Below are 19,802 nucleotides of genomic sequence, written 5' to 3'. Positions count from 1 at the left end.
TATATATATATATATATATATATATATATATATATATATATATATATATATGTTCAAAAAGTAGTAGGAAGAAGTTCATAAACAAACTTATCAGTTCCTACCCTCCTTCTCTATTTTTATCCTTTAGTAAATACAAAATCTCATGCTTCACAAAGGGGTCAGTACAAGGTATTAACTCTGCATGGCGCCCAAACTTTTGCAGACGCCATGTTTTTGTTTTCTTTTATTTTGAAAGTGTAAATGATGGAATTAAAATCTAACCTTTTGTGACATATTATACAAAAGGTCTAATCTGTCATTTGATGCCTTCTGGAGATTTTTCCATCTTTTCTTTTTTTCTTTATGCACATTAACACAAATTTTTACCTAGGTGGTCCAAACTTTCAAGCCCCACTGTAAATGTGCCTACACCCACCACCTCATACCTCCATTCCTCTGCGATATGTATGTAACGAGGCTTTAAACTCCGCTTTCTGTGCAATGTTGCTAAACATGGCTGCCCCACTTTCAGCTCTACTGCTCTAATATTCTTGGTTTAAAAAAAAAAAAAAATGAATGAAACTGTTCCAGATAGGTCTCTAAATAAAGTTACATATGCAAATGCCACTGAGTTTATGGAAATAAACAATTACTTTTAGCGGTCATTTTAACTATTTAACGAGGAGCATGCTCATTGTTCAAGAATAAATGAGAATGCTGTAATACACCTCATTTGAAGATGCTGCCCATTTATTTAAAACAGTGCTTTTGATTAGAAGGGTTTAAATACTCCCAGTGCAGATGGGATTGTTTGGGCAAGCTACCAAAAAACGTGTTTTCTCTATTTCATAGTGAGCAAGTAAAAACTCTAATGTTGTTGCTTGATTAAGCATGCAGCTATTATCTGTGGCGGACATGAGTGTCTTTCTATTTAGACATTAAGCCATGTGTTTATTTTTTCTCTCTCTTTTTTAGAGGATGGCGGTGGGGGTTGTCTTCAGACAAAAAGGCTGATAGAGAAAGGAGGATGAGACTGGAGCAGCTGAAATATGGTCAAACTTTTTATAATAACCTATAATTGGGACATTGGGACTTTAGGCCTGAAGGCTAACTAGGCTCATGTAATTAAGCTTTTTATGAACCTTTTGTTAACAATTCAGTGATATGCAATGATATAAAGTTGTTAGAATATGATGCTACTGTTTAAGGTTGACTAAATAAAAGTCACTACGTTTTCATCTAAACCATTGAATGAAGTTTAGCAAAACCAAATCCCAAAAGCTGGATTAATCCAATAACATTTCTAAAAACTGAACTAATGATGTAGCAGTATTACTGTATTGCACTTGGAATCAAAAGTGTTTTATTTTGGAACTGGAGTTGGGTGCAAACAAATGGGAATTTGACATATGGAAGTCCATATGTAGCAAAATGTAGTCTGTTTAATCAAGTTAAGGAAAGTATGTTGGGATAAAGGATAATAATAATAATAATAATAATAATAATAATAATAATAGAGAGTGAGTTTGTGTGTGTGTACTACTACTAATAATAATAATACATTTTACTACTTGTACTTGTACTAGTCAAGCCAGAGTCCAAAGAGTTTGAGTCCAAGTCAATAAAAGACAGTCAAGAAGAAAACAAAGAACCTTCTTTGAGAGCACTTACCTACAGGTTGATAATTTGTAACATGAAAGGCAGTATTATATCTTCTATTTATTTATTTTTTCGCAAATGTTTTGCAGGCTGGTTCATTATGACATACAGCATATGGCATTGTATGAAAGCACACAGTCCTTGACGTGAGCAGACAAGCAAGTATTGCTGCCAGACACTTAACATTCCTGACCTTGGGTCCATATATCATCGTTAAAAAGAGCCCTACACCTTCCACTGGACACCTGCTCCAAAATATAATTAAAAAAGAGAAGCATTTGTAGGCTAGATCTTCCATCCATGTAGTTGCTTGTACAGGACAAAAAAAATTAAATGTTCAAAATAAGGTAAAGCCTGCACAACAGTTAATTGCTCTGAAAAAATGTTTAATAGTGCAGAATGAGGCACACTATACCACAATACATTTGCCTTGATGCCAGGACAGGACTTGATAGTGAAACGCAGTGGACACTTGTCCTCACAGCACAGGAAACCCTCTGAAAACAATAGTAGGATGTTGGGGATTCCTGAACTTTGAACCTCACAGACAAAATCTTGTACTGGCAGGCAGCTGTGTAACAGTGCAGTATGGTGAGGTTTCTATCAAAGATTGAATGAACTAAAAAAAAAACATCTACTGGAATTGCACTACAACCAAAATCTGAACTGAACAGTCACCTCCTGTGGAGCATCTGTAAAAGTTTACAGAGTATGAAAAGAAATGTAATTTGTTCATTGAGCAAATCGGTACATATATTCTACTTTGAAAAAGACAGGGATTCTGACCAACGGAAGATGAAAACTTGAGAATTTAAACAGAGGCAGTGTGCCATATTTTGTCAAAAATAAGTCAAGTGGTTGGAAGATACAGATGGAGATCAGAGAAATGGATTATGCTGCAGGTGTGGTTTGAGACTGTTGAAATATATTGTTACTCAAGCTGAATACAGCCTCTGTTTTTAAAAACTACAAACATTTTATAATCTACATTGAGAGTGTGTTTGTTGCTCAAACCAGGGTAAGGGTCCTCTGTTTAACAGAACTCACAGTGTCTGTAAGGTTTCATTTTTTCTTTGCCTAAGGCAAAATGCAGCTGAGCACAACATTGTCAACATCTTCCCCAACGGATGCAAACAGATGTATAACTGATCTCCACTAAAAACTTTTGACTTTTTTCCTCAGCACTTTAAAAAGCTATCATGATGACTGATTTTTTACAGACACTTTTATGGGTTGACAATAAGATGTTCCAATTAATTTTATGAAAATGAAACATGCACCTTCTCCTGTTGTCAATTCAGGAAACCAGTGGTGTTGCAACGGGGCAGAATTTGCTTGCAAGTCTGCTGTTTAAGAGGGCCATGTGATGTCTTGACGCGATGAAATCAAGATAAAATTGGAGTGCAGTGAATGAAAGGGATTTTCTGCAAAGTACCCCGAGGGCAGCAGGGGAAGCCAGGACGAACAGGGCAGCAGCAGTATGCCAGAGGAGGAGCAGGAGAGATGGATCATTTTACTGCAGGGCAACAATGCATATGATATTACATATAATCTAGGATATAGTGTGGTGTGATGGTACAGTATGTGCCTTTTCTAGAGATAATTACAGCAATGTTTAGCATGCATGTAAGTGTTTCAATGAATCATGGATGTTGGTGCAGTGAGTGTGGAGGAAAGAACTATATGTCTCTGTGTAATGGGGTTAAATTATAAATCATACCCAGCCTCACAAAGTATTTAACAATTGGAAAATAACATCCTTGGGCATTCACATCACCATGCAGTAGGACACATACAGTGTGTAGACACACACATCAGACAAAAGCCACTTCGAGCCAAATTCATCAACCTAATCCCTAACTCAGCTCTGCAGTATCTGGGCTCTAAACTGCAGAGCCAAATTCACATGAAAAGCAGACACACAGACAAACACAAGCGTTGATTCACTCTCTATGCCCCTCGCACTGAGTCTCATCATACAAGTTCTACTTGCTGAACTAATCCCCCACTTCTTTGTTCTCTTTTTAAAATTCCCTAATGATTAATGCAATTTTGGATTCACATGGACATGCTCCTGATGTCAGTGCAGATTCTTCTGTCTGTCTCTATCTCGGCGGTTTCCTCATTAGCCCAGGCTGCTGCAGCACATGTACTCAAAGATAAGAAAACAGGAGTTCAATCAATCAATGGCTAAGCAGAGGCGAACCGATGGAGCATTTAACAGCAAGATGTCAGCTGTCAGTCTCTGGGTTGTCCCTCACTCTTAACACTCCCTCCTAATTATCTGCTGGTTTATCGGATTTTCCACAAGATGTTCTGTCAAACTAAAAATCAATCAAATGAACTTGTTTCGTGCAAACTTTTCGCTAACTTGTGTGATATAGCTTCTTATTGAAAATAAACTGTTTAGGCATATGCTTCTAGTCATCTAAAACGATCTGTGATAAAAAGCTTGATGATAAACAGCTCATGAAAGCCTTCTAAACTGTAAAAAAAACTTAAAAGGTGCTTTAAGCGATGTCGGGTGACATTACTTCTTGTTGAAGTATTGTCAAACAAAACAAGACTGGCTTGCCCCTTCCTCCTCCTCCTCCTCCTCCTCCTCTCCCCCTCGCTTCTGTGCTTCCGCACACTAACGTCCCCCGCACCCCCAAATCCTTCTTGTCGGTTATTGGCTGGAACACTCTTTGTGTATGCTTCGTGGTGCAGGTGGGCACAGATTGTTTTTTGTTGCCGTCTGTAGACCCTGGGCTGTCTACAGAGACCGCAGATATTTACAGTGTGTTCTGGAGACAGGCAGCTCGCAGATAGTGAGGAGATGTTTGCTGTATGTGACAAAACATTTTGTAGCCTAAAACACACGTGACATTGCTTAGAGCACCTTTAAACTGCCCTGCTTTGAAGGAAAACACTCAACTCTTGATGACAATAAAATAAACATTAATGATCAATTGTTGCTCTGTGCAAGGAGAGGAAAATCACCCCAGACTTTCTCGTATCGTCATCATGTCAGCATTGTGCATGAGTCGGATGCTTCAGAGAAGTCCGAGTATATGAGCTACAAGCAGAAACACGCCCTATCAGAGTTAAGCTGCCCATCATTGCTGTATCCAGGATCCAGCTCTGCAGGACCAGGCTAAGAGGTGTCTCCATGGCAACACGGGCGTGCACCAGTCCCCGAGGAACAGCTTATTGGAGGAGAGCTAGAGTCTGATGGATGTGGACAGGTGGCAGCATTGAATTAGATGCATGTACGAATTTATGCACTGCGTCTTGAATTTTTGAAGCTGAAAAGATAACCATTGTGCAGCAACATCTGATCAAAGCAATAAAACTAATTTCACAATTTCCTTCTGAACACTGATTACATCAATGTAAAAATATTATGCTAACACTGCACATGTTTAAAAAATGCACTGGAAGTTTTAAAGGCTCAATTAATTCAACAAAATTAAGCTTTTACATATAGTGGAGTGTGTGAACCTCTGAACCAAGAGCAACACAAGGACAGCTCTTCACTGGCTCAAAGTAGGTAAACTAAGAGTCATATTAAATTGAGAAAAAAAAAAAAAAAAAGAGTGTGAGAGAGCAACATACCTGTACAGAGTATATACGAGTCACAACTTAAGAAGCCCCTTAGACAATATATAACCTACAATTACAATTCCAGTAAACTAGAACTCGTTTTTGGACTGTTGGACAGACAAAACAAACAATTTAAAGATATAATGGGCTGTTTGGAAAATTATGTTTTCACTATTATCTGACATACAGACCAAACAAATCATCATTAGTTGCAATCCTACATTAAATAATTCATAAAAGAAGATTTAACAAAATATCCCAGTTGTGTGCTTTTAATAATAATAATAATAATAATAATAATAATGAGCCTGTGCCACGTATGATTCTATTTCTACCAACAGTGGTGGGCGAGAGGGATTTGTGAGCTGCAAATAGATACACTCTTTAATTATCTAAAGTCTATAGTGGGACCTGTGCTTCACGGGTACTTATTAAGTTAATTTAGCAGGTCCCAAGCCAACTATTTATTTAATGAACTTTTATAAACTCTCGGTGCAGAGTTATTCTTACACCATTTTCCTGTTTCCTCTGTTTCTAAGGTTACCTTGTCTCAACAGGAAGTTTATTTTTAAATTTTTTGTATCTTTTGTATCAACTATTGCTTCATCTCACCATGGATACTTGTTGGGTAATAAAGCCGAATAATGTAAAAATGTTGCTATTTTTTACTCCATTTGGATTTTCAATTAGGACTGATAAATATGTTAATATCATGATAACAATATTACTTTTGATAAATATATATATATAAAAAAAAGGTACTTTTAACATGCCCACCATGCATCCCAGGAAGGAGGCGCTGCATTTGAAAAAACGTAACAAAAAAACAAAAATCTTTCAATCTGAAAGTTGTTGAGCTTAAATGAAGAAAGATTCAGCTACTGTATGGCCTATTTCTCACTTTAAATGTTTTCAGAAACACGTTTTGGTTAACTATTTTCCTAATATGACATTGCATTTTGTCCGAGCTGCCATGCTAGTGGTTTGAAATTCTTGAGCAGTCAGACCCACTTGACACGTTCGTCCAATCACCTGCCGGTCAGGGGCGTGGAGCATCAACCATGGATGTATTATGAGGCAACACCATGCCACCCAGATGGACAACGGTTAGTCTACTTCTACTGGATAGTCACGTTCAACAAATTAATTTGCATAAAGATGGGCATTGGCCAGATTTTGTGACGTGCAGAATTTTCTTCAAAGAAGCACTGCATGGCCACCTGGCCGTGCGACACGACTATCTATAGAAGTATTCCACAGGGGAGACTGGGGGAAGTCTCTCGTGGGTCCTTTGTTCTTGCTGACCTACTACTATCAATCATTGTAAAAATGAGGGGAGGTGTCGCGTCACCACATTTCAGTCGTGTCGCAAAAGTGGATTCACAGCGTCATATGACCGATCGATCTTCCAATTTTTTAGGATATCATAAGTGTGCATAAAAGTTGATATCATATGGACCCGTTCATGAGAGTGTGTTGTTTAATTACACAATGCCAGGTTAAAAAATTACTGAGGGTTGAACTAAAACACTCTAATCACCTATGACCTGAGTTTGTACAGTTTTTCTATCCATTAGTGTCTATCTCAAACAACAAATTATATGTGTATCATCACAGCTTTTTTGTATTTCAGAAATATCACTCTTGATTTAAAATAAATGGAAATGTAACAGCCCTGTAACTAGATTCTAGTCCCCCAGCAAACAGCCGTGCCTTACTGGACTTGTAATACAATCATGGTGTTGGCAGCTACACTTCTCCAGACAGTGTCGATTAAAATGCTTTCAACATACACGACTGAATGAAACGAGAAGTGAAATCATGCACTGACTAGCACCAAATGACCAAGAAAGGTTTTTCTGTTTAAATGAACCTTTGTCTACTTCATCAATGCCAGCACACAAACCAAAGAAAAAAAATCTGAGACTGTGTTAAATGTTAAGCTATGTCTGGCAGATCACCCGTTTCATAAAAGGCTGATTATCTCTTGAATCCTTTTAAAATGGACAGAACAAACTCTCACTTTATCAAGTGGCAGCTGTGTTCATCATACTGGGTTTATAGAAACCAGATCAGAGTCAGCAAAGTTGAGGAAACTCAGAAGCAAACTATATTATGTTATGATGGCAGAGGGCATGGTGATAGTATAACATGAAAAGATTGTGTTTTAAATGGTTACAGCCACAGGTCACACTTGCTTAAAGGGATTATTCAGCGATTTTGAACTTCCGTAAGAAGAACTACAGAGTGCTCCTTCTGCTTTGGTAAATTTCTTTAATGGACCACATATAACATCAGTACTTTTATTGGACATCCACATTAAAAGATGGTGAATAGTCCCTTTAACGTATTAAACTTCTTTGAAGGAAAAATGAAGAGTCTAAGATACTGGGAGAAACTTTTGGTTTTTATATTGTCATGGAAATTGCACACTATGTCAAAGTTCTGCTTTCTTCTGAGGCGTCTTCAATAAGCATGTGATAAGGTACAATAATAGGAAAAGAAATAGTTCAATGTGTGTGGAAACACGCTTATTTACTTTCTTGCAGAGTGTTATGAGAGGATTTATATCCGTTATGTCTCTGCTTTAAGTATGAAGCTATCACCAGCTAACAGCTTAGCATAAAGACTGGAAGCACAAACAAACAGCTAGCAAAAATATGTTTACACTTTGTGTGAATTAAATGTTGATTAGTAACCTCAAGATATGCTGGTAGGCCACAGCCAGACCTGTTGTTTCTTCCTGTTCCCAGTATCAATGTTAAGCTAAGCTACAGTTTGTAGCCTCCCAGGAATGTAGAACTCTTGGCAAGATAATGAAAAACTGTATTTCCCGAAATGTCAAAATGTTCCTTGAAGACTCCACTGTATATTAATTGAGCTGCTTGTTTGTTTGACTAGTCACTGCCACGGCACACAAACAAACCAACCCTGAATGAAACCCAAAATGTATTGGACTGCAGAATATACAAGCTGTCCCACTAAAGCTTATTCTGTCTAAATAGCTAGTAGATTATTTTTTTCTTTGAAGTCAGCTGCAGGTTTGCAAAAACAAGCTGGCGGTGAGTCAGTGTGACCATTTCTCTCCCAACTCCCAACATGTCAGTTTCTATACAGCCAGCTTCATGCTGCCCAGCAGGATGTTAATAGCTAACTAACCTAATCACACAATGATGGTAACTACCTTAGACTGTGAGACCCATTTCCAGCATCAAATGACCAAGTCACATTTAGTGCCAGTAATAAACATGTCTCTCTGTTTGTGACATCACACACAGAGAGACACACCTAGTATTGTCTCACATAATTCTCATCAGTATTTAACCAAACCACAACCCAGTTAACATAGGAGTGTCCATACTCATGCCACCTGTATTTTAAGTAAGAACATTTAATTTTTTACGATACATTATTCATTGACAAAGAAAATTGCTGTCTTCAAAAGGTTGGATTGTCCTCACTTTTGAACTAAGGCATTAAGTGATCATGAGTTAACTAGCTGGTTTAACAGAGAAAGAGAGGCAGTGAAAAAGTACATGTACGAGATAAGGCTTTTAACCAAACATGAACACCTAAATTACACAAGTAAATATCAAGACATGGAGCCCCCAAGCAAGATTACATTGTCTTCAGCACTGCTCAGTTGTATTAAATGGGTCTTGTGTTTAGAACTTTTTGATGTATTGTACTTTGACTCGAGGAACAGCAGGTTGTCTGTTCTGTTGGCTGTGTTCCCTGAATCCCCCTCTGCAAAGAATTTCTGATTCATTGTACTTGGAGTGCAGCACCATCTCACCCCACTCTCCCTTTTTGGCATACTGCACCCTTAGTAATCGTATTTTTCCTGCAGTATTTAGGAGATGAAAGTCAGTGTGATCAGTGCTTTAACTTATTGGCTTAGTTTGATGGTAGCCTAGTCTTTTGCTAGATGTAATCTATTGTCTAGATCAGGCACGTCCACCACAGTAATTTCCCGCACTGACACCAATACACCCACACACAAAGACATATGTGCATACATATGACAATAAATATGACACATGACAATAAATTAATTGCGTTTGAAAGGAGGCAGTCTTGATGTGATCAAAATTACAAAAACATTTGCTTTTCCTACACACTTACAGACCAACCACACTCTCCAGGTCATCAGAAGGAACAGTATACCACACAAGACATACTGTAGTTTTATTGCCATGTAAGTGATGAGTGCTTGTGATCACACTAGGTACCGCACACAGTGCAGGCTGATAATTTATAGTGTGCATATACAGCTGCTAAGAATTTAACATTATATGATTTAATAAATCTGACATAAAAAGGTGTGTGTGACCACATACTAAATTCTGTGAAGAAACTAAATTTACTTTTAACTTGAATAACGTGTTTTAATGTGAATAAGACACTTACGTTTGCACTCTGCAGAAATTGGAAAAATACTTCATGCCCTGTGACGTACAGTCCTGTTAGAAATGTATGTTGATCAAATTACTTTTAGGTCTGCTTAGATGGTTAAAATTATTTGTGTTTAATCTGGCAAAAAGAAACCTGCATACAGGGCTGCTCATGATCATAGGAACCCGTGCTTAAGTTGACTAAAAAGAGGAATATTAAAACTATCTTTTGGAAATTCATCTTCATGCCTTAATTAAAAATATAGGAAAACTCCAACCTTTAAGGACACCAATTTTCTTTGTAAATGAATAATGTATCATAAATGAATAAATGTTCTTCCTTCAGATACAGGGAGCATGAGTATAGACACCCATATGTTAAATTCCCATAGAAGCGGGCAGATTTTTACTTTTAAAAGGCCAGTTATTTCATGGATCCAGAATACTATGCATCCTGATACAGGTCCCTTGGCCTTTGGAATTAAAATAGACCGACATCATCACATATCCTTCACCATACCTAGAAATTGGCATGTGGTACTTTCCATAAAATCATCTCTCAATGCAAATCAAACCAGCTATTAGGCTAACTGAAATAAAACCATGCCAATTAGTATTTACGATACATTATTCATTCACAAAGAGAATTGGTGTCCTTAAAGGTTGGGTTTTTTCTCTCTCTCTTTTTAATTAAGGCATTAAAGATCAATTTCCGAAAGATGGTTTTATTATTCCTCTTTTTAGTCAACTTAAGCAGGGGTTCCTATACTCATGAGCAGCACTGTAAACAAACAACAAAACAAACGAACCAGAGGTGCCAAAAACCCTGCTTCCTTTTCAGTATCACCTTGTAATAACCCCTAACCCCAACCCTGTGCATCTAGAGGACACAGAAGAATTCCCAAGAGCAGTTGTTTTCATTTATTTCCCTGATTAGAGCAGTTGTTTGTAGGCCGGAGGAAATACATGGAAAAGCAAATGTCTCGTGCAATTTTGATCACATCAAGACTGTGCCTCCTTTCAAACGCAATTAATTTATTTACATATGTATGCCTGTCTTTATGTGTGGGTGTCTTGGTGTCAGTGCGGGAAATTACTGTGGTGGACGTGCCTGATCTAGACAATAGGTTACATCTGGGAAAAGACTAGGCTACCATCAAACTAAGCCAATAAGTTAAGGCACTGATCACACTAACTTTTATCTCCTAAATACTGCAGGAAAAATACAATTACTAAGGGTGAGTGTGGGGAGAGTGGGGTAAGATGGTGCTGCACTCCAAGTACAATGAATCAGAAATTCTTTGCAGAGGGGGATTCAGGGGTCACAGCCAACAGAACAGACAACCTGCTGTCCCTCGAGTCAAACTACAATACAGCAAAAAGTTGTAAACACAAGACCAATTTAATACAACTGTGTAGTGCTGAAGACAATGGAATCTTGCTTGGGTGCACCCATGTCTTGATGTTTACTTTTGTAATTTAAGTGTTCATGTTTGGTTAAAAGCCTTATTTCTTCCATGTCCTTTTTCACTGCCTCTCTGTTTAACCAGCTAGTTCACTCATGATCACTGGGCTTTGAAAGTATCCAGTTTAAAACGCTCTAACACACCAACCCAATGGCCAACCTTTGGCAGAAAAGGCAGTCGGACTGACTGCCTCCCCGAGTTGGTCAAAAAAAGTGCCTCGGAACACACCAAAGCGATGCGACTTGAGCATACGTTAACCGTATGCTCAAGTTGTGACGTATTACGTACCTATGAACGTAATACGTCTCCATAAAAGCATGTGGCCCCAATCTTAATGTTGCCCAAAATATTAAATCTGGCAGCTGACTGGACGAATGCATCATGTGGGTCTGGCTTCTCCGGAATTTCAAAGCCAGACCATAAAAGCGGTTAATTCGGAATACAATGTCATATTTTACCAAACTAGTTCAATGAAATGTGTTTATGAAAACAATTTCAGTGAGAAATAGGCCATACAGTTGCTGAATCTGTCTTCATTTCAGATCGACAAAGGTCAGTTTAAAAGATGTTTGAGAGGCGTTTGTCACGCTCATCCCACTCGTCATTTCCGGGTTAGCACTCCACCAATCAGAAAGGTCATTGAGTCCGACTGCCCGCCTTCCGATTCAACATGTCAAATCGGCCAAATGAAGGCCAACGACTGAGGACGGCACAGAACACACCAAACAGACTCTAGTCACTGACCTTGCCAGACTGTCTGACAGACAATAATAGGGTTGGTGTGTCAGCGCATTAATCTAATAAAGACTGAAGGTTCAGTCATCCTTGTCCTACAAATGTTGAAGTATGCGTTTATACTGAAGCCATATTTCAAGCTAAGCAGCTGGAAGGTAAGTGTCAAACAGTTGCTGATGGTTGAGCCATGAGAGGAACACTTCATACACTGCCTTTTAAACTGGAAAATAGGAGAAGAGAGACCTGCACTCCAGCAACCACACGGTGGTAAGCTACAAAACAGAGTTCAAGCTCCTAGCGTACGAACCCTCGCAATTGAAATGCTGATGCAGAATCTGCTAGCTGAACAGCTTGAATAAAGTAAACACCATCTCCAAAGGTCCTTTAAAGACCTCGGCTTTGGCAGCCAGCCTCAAAGGTCGTCAAGAATTCATTAATAGCTGGGGGTTAAGATTTTAGCAGAGTGATTTGTTACATTGTAACAAACCAATTCAATTCAATAGTAGGATGTGCTTTCACAGCTGCAGCTACTACATCAAGCAAACCCACTATTTCACCATAGCAAATGTACTGGCAGCGTTTATTCTTTGTTGTTAGACTACTGCTAAAACCAAGTGATTTTTTTAATTTATTAACCCACATACATAATAGAGCAAGCCTGCAATCTTGTAAGGACGCAATCAATGACACACTGATGATTTGGTCTCCTTCTGCCATGTACACATTAAGCATAAAGCAATAACTCAGTAAGACAGGTGCAATTTCCAATCTGAATTTCATTATGGTTCGCTCACTGCCTGCTTCAATTCATAACATTGCCATTGTTGTGAGGTGGTGGGTCTCTGGAGCACACCCCTCTGTTTCTGTAGGCAATGCACCACACCAGCTGTGAATGAGAAACAAGCAGCATTCTCCATAAATTAATATTAACTTTGTCCTCACAGAGTTCAAGGTCCCCATCTAATGCAAAGAGGCAGCACACAGGGCCTGGCTCTATGAAACAAGAGTAATTCTCCCATGGATCTATGATGAATAATGTATGCCTGAAATATCAAAAAGATTCCCTGAAGTCAAAAGGGTAAGCAGCAGAATAAGATGCACATTACTATGGTAGAAAAAATACAATTTTCTGAATGACCAGCACACGTCACAAGAGAAAACTGAGGTTATAGTTGCAGCTGTAACACTGTCCACATACAAAGAATAATGCTTCTGGAGATCAATCCTACAAATCCAACCACTCACAGTCCGAATTTCTAAAGCCCTGGACTGATACATGACTTGAGGATGATCAGCTGAAGCCCCTGAGGCGTAACATTAGTGAAACCACTGAGAGTGAGAGTGCTTGTAATGGGTCCAGGGCCTTGAAACTGAACCCTAGCTCCACTTAGGGAAATGTCTGCTCAAACGTCTTATCTACTTGTACAGTATTCCCCCTTCATCTTTACACTACACAGCAGAATAAACTGTCACTTTATGTATCTAGTGATTGTTTGTGTGGGTGGCCTGAATTTCCTCGGTTAGGCTACTGCCCGCATGGACTTGGAATATATTATCGATTCTCTTGCTTTTTACATAATCAACTGGCTCCACAGTTCATCATAGTCTGACTCTGTAACCAATATAGGCAAATTAACCCCATGTCTAACACAATGCTCTTCAGCAAGCACTGTATCCACAGTTTGATCATTCAATAATAAGACTTTTTAGACCCAAATCATATTGCTACCAACCAGTCTATAAATCTGCCCCCAGATTCTGAAATATTCATGTTGCAGATAAAGGATCTGTGGAATGTGCAAAAGTCAATGGTGACATTAAGCCAGTGTTTGATCTATGCTGCCAGGTGAGAAACAGTCAATCACATTAAACGTGAGCTGATTGCAGAGGCATTGGACAGGGGGGACTGAGTATATAGGGCCCTCATGTGAGAAGGGGAACAACAAAGATACTAGAATGAATAGCATAGGATGAAGGCGGGCGATTCAAGGATGCTTGTGTACAGGGTCCAGAATGTTGTGCTGTATGCCCCTGGCTGAGTGTGATCAGCTCTGTATATTAAAGTTGAAGCCACTTTGGCATCAGAAGCCATTATAAGACAAGTCATATGTCAAATTATTATATTAAATGCATTCAATCTATTCCCGAATATTCTAACCACACCAGCCACTGTAAGCCAAATACAGACCCCAAAATGTGAAAGAATGAGGGGCAATAATACAGTCTGCACTGAGGTATTGTTTAACCCGGCAATAAACCTACACAACCGGGACCTATAACCACATTATGACAAATCAAAATACAACACACAGAAATACATGTGGCTGTTGTTGAATTAAAAAAACAAAAGCTTTGCACACCAGAGAGGAAGAAATCATTAAAAACCTGGGTTCCTTGCACTAGGATGCTTTGCCATTGGATTGACAGTCATCATCAGAGGGAAGAGTCTGTCAATGCTCCCAGTTTTAACACCATTAGTTATAGGAGGATTGCATTTTATTAGCCTGCATGAATAGAATGAATGAAAAATAAAAGCACACACACACACATACACACACACACAGAGTAGGGAAGGCTAATAAACAGGCTCTTGGTCAGCGGACAGCCTTCACCGACAATGCACACATATGAGATATCACATTCACACCGCACCTTTTACTTGGGTCTCATAGTCCGCTATGATTTCCTTATCCTTCTTGTATTTCGTAGAAGACATCGTTCCTCGGATTTTTAGGGTCTTAGGTGATGATCCAGACTTGTAGCGTCGCACCACTTTCCTCCTTTAATTTCTAGTAGCCGTGCATCGAAGTGAACAACAGTTTAAATGTGTTGTATTCCCGCAGTCCACACAGTTTAGATCACATTATCAGTGCAGAAACAACCAGAGCAGCAGTCCAATGTTGCATAGGCTACTTCTCTTTTTCTGCTGTTTTTCTCTCCAGCAGCGGGTCCTCCTCCTCTCCTGGTACCAGACAGTCAACTCAAACGCTTCAGCATGAAAAAACAAAAGACACAAGCGAGCTCAAAACTGTAATAACAACATGATGAAGAGAACGGAGCGAGGCTTAAGGTTTTTTAAGAAGGCAAGTCCTTCTAGCTTTTGTGGGCAAAAATTAACAGACATGCGTACAAGCAGCGAGGCAAGCAGACACCATTCGTTCTCTGACAAATTGCGCTGCAGGGGAGCAGGAATTTAAAAGATCGTCACGTGAGCCTCCTCACATAGTCAACCAGCCGTCCTTTCACCTTCCCCCCGCCCACACACACACACACACACACACACACACACACACACACACACACACACACACACACACACACATCTACACACACATGCAATTTATGTAATTTGATATCCTTTTTCATATATTAACACACACATAAAGCTCATCATCAGCATCATCATTCACCATCATTATCATCATCATTATCACTTCGTGTAGGCCTGTCTGATCATATTCCTAATCCGGTAGTAAAACATGTAGACCTGATGAAAACGTCCCCCTCTTTAGGCTCTATTGCCATGGAAACCACACATTTTTTGCCACTGCATTACTATCACCCGACTGTTTAGGAGAGGTGGCCCATCTCAGTAGAGGCTGTGAGGGATAATCTCTGACATGCTGCTCCCTCACACACCCAGAGCAGAGACTTCGCAAAGTGAGTGGTCCGGTGTGGTTTAAAAGCTCAGGCATGACACACCAGCACCAACACCATCACTGTGCAATCATGAAGGGACTGCTGTGGTAGCTGCAAAAGTACACAAATTGTTCTTTGCACCACCATTCTTTGTTGCAAAGAGGTGTAGCCTATTGCCGTGTCCTCTTTGCACCTATTGTTTACTCCACCTCTTCTTCTCTGATGGCTTAGCTGAGGTTGACAAATACAGATTAATGTAATAGCAAGACTGTCAGTGACAGAAATGTATGAGAAGCCGCCTAGGTTAGAATTGAATACTTGACTTGCACATGCATACACTGGTACTCAACACTTGCACAAACATGTATAGTTGATCTGCACATACATGCATACTTCACTTGCTTATACATTCACACTTCACTTGCAAATACACATACAGTATACTTGTATCTTCAAGTGAGGTATCCATGTATGTGCTAGTGAAGTATATCTGTATCTACAAGTGAAGAATTTATGTATGTGCAAGTCAAGTATTTACTGTATGTCTGCACAAGTGAAGTATGCATGTGTGTGCAAGTGAAGTATTCAATTCTGGCCTAGGCAGCTTCTCACATAAGTGCATTTAGAATTGTATGCATGTAAAAGGGATAAAATCTTCTCATCGTACAAACTTAAAACAAAACAAACAAACAAACCAAAATAGAGAACGTGAAATATGGCTGGCTAGAACCAAAAAAAAAAGCATAACAATCCATGACCAGTACTTCAAACACTGTAGGACAGGAATGCAAAACTACTCAAATTTTGGCTTAATCAAATTATGCTTGTACACTGCATGTGTAATAGGAGTCATGATTTTTCTATTCATATTCATTCTAATTCATATAATGAAGAAAAGCAACTTTTCAAAGCGTTGTGGTGATTAGCTTGTTTTCTGACAGATACTGTCATCTGGGTACTTCACTGGGCTTTTAACAGTCCATAGGACTTGGTTTGTTGCCTGTCACCTCAGCTTTTCTCAGTTCAGGAAGGAACAGGCTGTAAAACCTGCAAACTGTCACACTCTAGAACTCTTCTGCATTTCATTTCCATCTGCACCACACAGGCTTCAGTGCATATTTTAAGCTGACAGGTGGGAGGACGCTTCTTCCACATTTGAAAAAACAGATACAAATGTTGTTTATTTATTAATCGTCCCACCTTCAATTCATTTAAAAAAATTAAACTGCTGCAGATAGCTTATTAAAACATGAGAAAGTTGGGCGCACAGTAAGCTCAGTTGGTAGAGCGGACGACCATTGCGGTTTGCTCCTCAACGCAGCGGGCCCGGAATCTGTCATTCTCTCTCCCTCTGTCTTGTTAAAAATAAAGGCTGAAAAATGCCCCAAAAATATTAATTAAAAAAGGAACTTGAGAAAGTTATTTCATTGTTGTCATTAATAGATTGCCTACACACTTAACTGCATTGGTACAAAAACAACAACCTGACAACCCAGGTTGTTTGTAATGTCTTATATTTGATCTTTGCCAAACCATTAGTTCTTGTTATATTGAACATTTATGGTACAACTGTCAACCATTTACAATGTTCTTTTTGCTTTATGTTTTGACTGCACAATCATTTTTAACATCTCTGAGTTTTGTTAAATAATTCAGTCTATTTGACAAGCATATTATTCTGTTACGTTTTACATGGTGTGGACATGAATGGTTTTTTGAATGTAGCTGAAAAAATGGTCATGTTTCTAAAAAGACATCAGTATAAGGCACATTACCATACTCTAGAGCCTATTGTTAATGTTCAGACAGCAACACCAACTTAAAAGACAATGCCACGCCACATGAAATATGAAGATATCACATTGCACGAATGTGGTGGAACAATTAAGAATTATCCTGGAGGGTCTAATTGAACAATCACAGAGATGAGGAGGATGTCTATAGTGTTTCTCCCCCCTCAAAGAATATCTGTTCATACAAAAGCAGGCATACTCCTGCCCCCTGTTTTCCCACCAGTAATGACTTAAGAACTCAGTTTGAATTGTTAGCTGGCCTTGTGATATACAAAGATATTTTCTGGCCGTTGAACACAGCATGCATAGCCCTCTTTGCTGGAATAAACGCCCTTGAGTATTTTTCAATGGCCTCTGGCAGTGTATCTGTGTGTCTACGTTACCTATCAGTCTGTCTTCAGCGAGTCTGGATATGAAAGAGAGACAGAGAAAGGGTGAGAAAGAGTCTTTCTGTGTTATGCGTCCCACTGCATCACGCTCTCTTATGTATCTTTGTAGTTTGGCAGTCTGATTGGATTGCCAGGACTTATGTATCACCTGCATGGACATAGTAGAGCAATGAGAGAGCTCACACTCCACTTGTGACACATCAGCTGTGACAGAAGAGAGGCCAGCTGGAGGGCCAGAGTGACAGCAGGGTGGATATTGCTTTTGTTGGCGTATACCACAGAGAAGTCAGTGGGGTTACCTTTCTGCAGTCCCGTCATCCCTCCCACAATCCCTCTGCTTCTCACTCCTATCTCTCTCACATCAGGCATCTCAGGGGGGAAGCCTGGGAAACTGTGACTTAACTGTTTTTATGGCACAAAGATCCATTGTGAGATCATTTTACCATTTCTTTCTAAAGAACAACAGTGGGAACTGTTCTTTTCTCCATACCCAACATGTGAAGAAATACCACCCTTGGCAATAGTCTGGGCCTGAATGCTGTGATAGATAATTATTTGGAAGTGTTGAGGCATGCTAATTGTTTTTGGCAGCTAAAAAAAAATCTCAGTGAATCTGCAAATGCATACAGACATTTGTTTTTGCAGAAAAATAATTGGAACAAATGGAATATTTCTAATTATGATGAATTTCCCAGATTTGATTAGTCAGAAATTCCATTGCTTAATTGATTTTTAAAGAAGATTTCTTTGATTTCTTTGATCATTGGACAGTAGAAAGTGACAGGAAATTTAGGGATGACTTTTAACAGAGGTTGCCTGGTGACCCAAATCAGGGTTGTCACGGTTACAGGCCTCTTAGACCACTTGGTCACCAAGACATCATACTGTAAAATGCCTTTTAATACTTCAGATTGCTTATGTGTCAAATAAAAGTGACTATGTGGGCCCAAAACGAAACTTACGTCACATTAATACAAGTTCAAGTCTACAATATATGTTTTACAACTAAATTCACACTTGGGTCTGAAAAGGTCTAGAGAAACGTTTCACATGGTATAATGATGAAAAAAGCATTAGTGAGACTTTATGTAAAGGTGTTCAACTAAAGTATCAGAGTGATTTTCAAAACTGTGGGAAGGACAGCAGCCTTTATAGGGCTGCTTCTTCCTAATATTTTATTTTTTCTCCATCCAGATGAATCAGTGTACGGACATATGTCGGTTCTCATATCACATAATTGCACCTTTTTGAATTTAAAAGATATTTGCTCTGTGTGAATCTTGATGCAGGCAGCATGTGATGTAATGGGTTTCCCTAATTAGAATCTACGGGCTGCCAGAAATGCAGCTCTGAGTGTATAATATGCAGTAAATGTCCAATATTTTGTTTATATTGTATTTGGCTATGCTATTGTAAGACACTTAAAAACCAAAATCGTCAATATGAGCACTACTATGTTTATTAGATTGAACTTGTTTGATAAATGTATATAATGACTAAGTTATTTTGAACACAAAAAACTGTTATATCTCTGTCAAGCCAATGTCCATAAAAATCATTACAACCACTGGTGAACGGGATTATAAAACCATAATAACAGAAAAAACATAAGACAGAAATTTACGACAATAAATTATCTATTTATTTCTCCATAATATCTTTATTCTCTCCTACCAGATCTCCTCGGGGTTGTGTTGCTGACTCTTGCATATATTTTATTCTGCCTTCTTAACTTTTCATAGCGGTAGGGTTCTTCTTTTGTATTGTTTGTTGTTTACATGCCAGGTGATGTATTATGAGCATAGACAGTAAAAGAAATTATATTAATTAGATTATAAGGCCTTCTTCCACTAAACTCAAAAAATTATATCATGGCGCCCTCTGTCGATCACTTATGGAAAACATGTACCCGGAAGTAGGAAAAATTAAATGGACACTCTTTCTTTAACTGTCTGTTAACACTAGATTAACCATAGATAGTTAAAGCGATTAACCCATATACTCATCAACAATGGATGATGAGCAGGAGTCCGCTGGCACCAACTAGGTTTTCTGTTTGGGCTTTAGGCTTTCAAAACAAAACCCAAGTTTTTTAGATTCATATTAACTGTAATAATACACATAAGCACCATTTATTGAAGGTCATATGAACAATGGTGTTCA

At 38.8% G+C, this 19,802-nt stretch overlaps 1 protein-coding gene across 5 annotated transcripts in view; it reads right to left on the bottom strand.

The window, feature by feature from the left end:
* The window catches only part of srgap3 (SLIT-ROBO Rho GTPase activating protein 3), a 60,454-nt gene extending 45,399 nt beyond the window's left edge, over positions 1-15,055 (bottom strand). The window contains exon 1 of one of the 5 annotated variants that reach the window (XR_004656359.1): positions 14,471-15,055. Coding sequence is in view for 3 of the 5 variants with exons in the window: in XM_034869642.1 (XP_034725533.1) it covers positions 14,471-14,534 (64 nt within the window). In the remaining 2 variants the exon portion in view is untranslated. The remainder of the gene's footprint in view (positions 1-14,470) is intronic. The other 4 variants (XM_034869642.1, XM_034869639.1, XM_034869640.1 and 1 more) reach the window with 4 other exon arrangements.
* Between the last annotated feature and the right edge of the window lie 4,747 nt (positions 15,056-19,802).

The sequence above is a fragment of the Etheostoma cragini genome, chromosome 4 (genome assembly GCF_013103735.1).
Source record: "Etheostoma cragini isolate CJK2018 chromosome 4, CSU_Ecrag_1.0, whole genome shotgun sequence".
Lineage (NCBI taxonomy): Eukaryota > Metazoa > Chordata > Actinopteri > Perciformes > Percidae > Etheostoma > Etheostoma cragini.
Note: the sequence above shows the minus strand (reverse complement) of the source record. Positions and strands in the feature narration are given on the sequence as shown.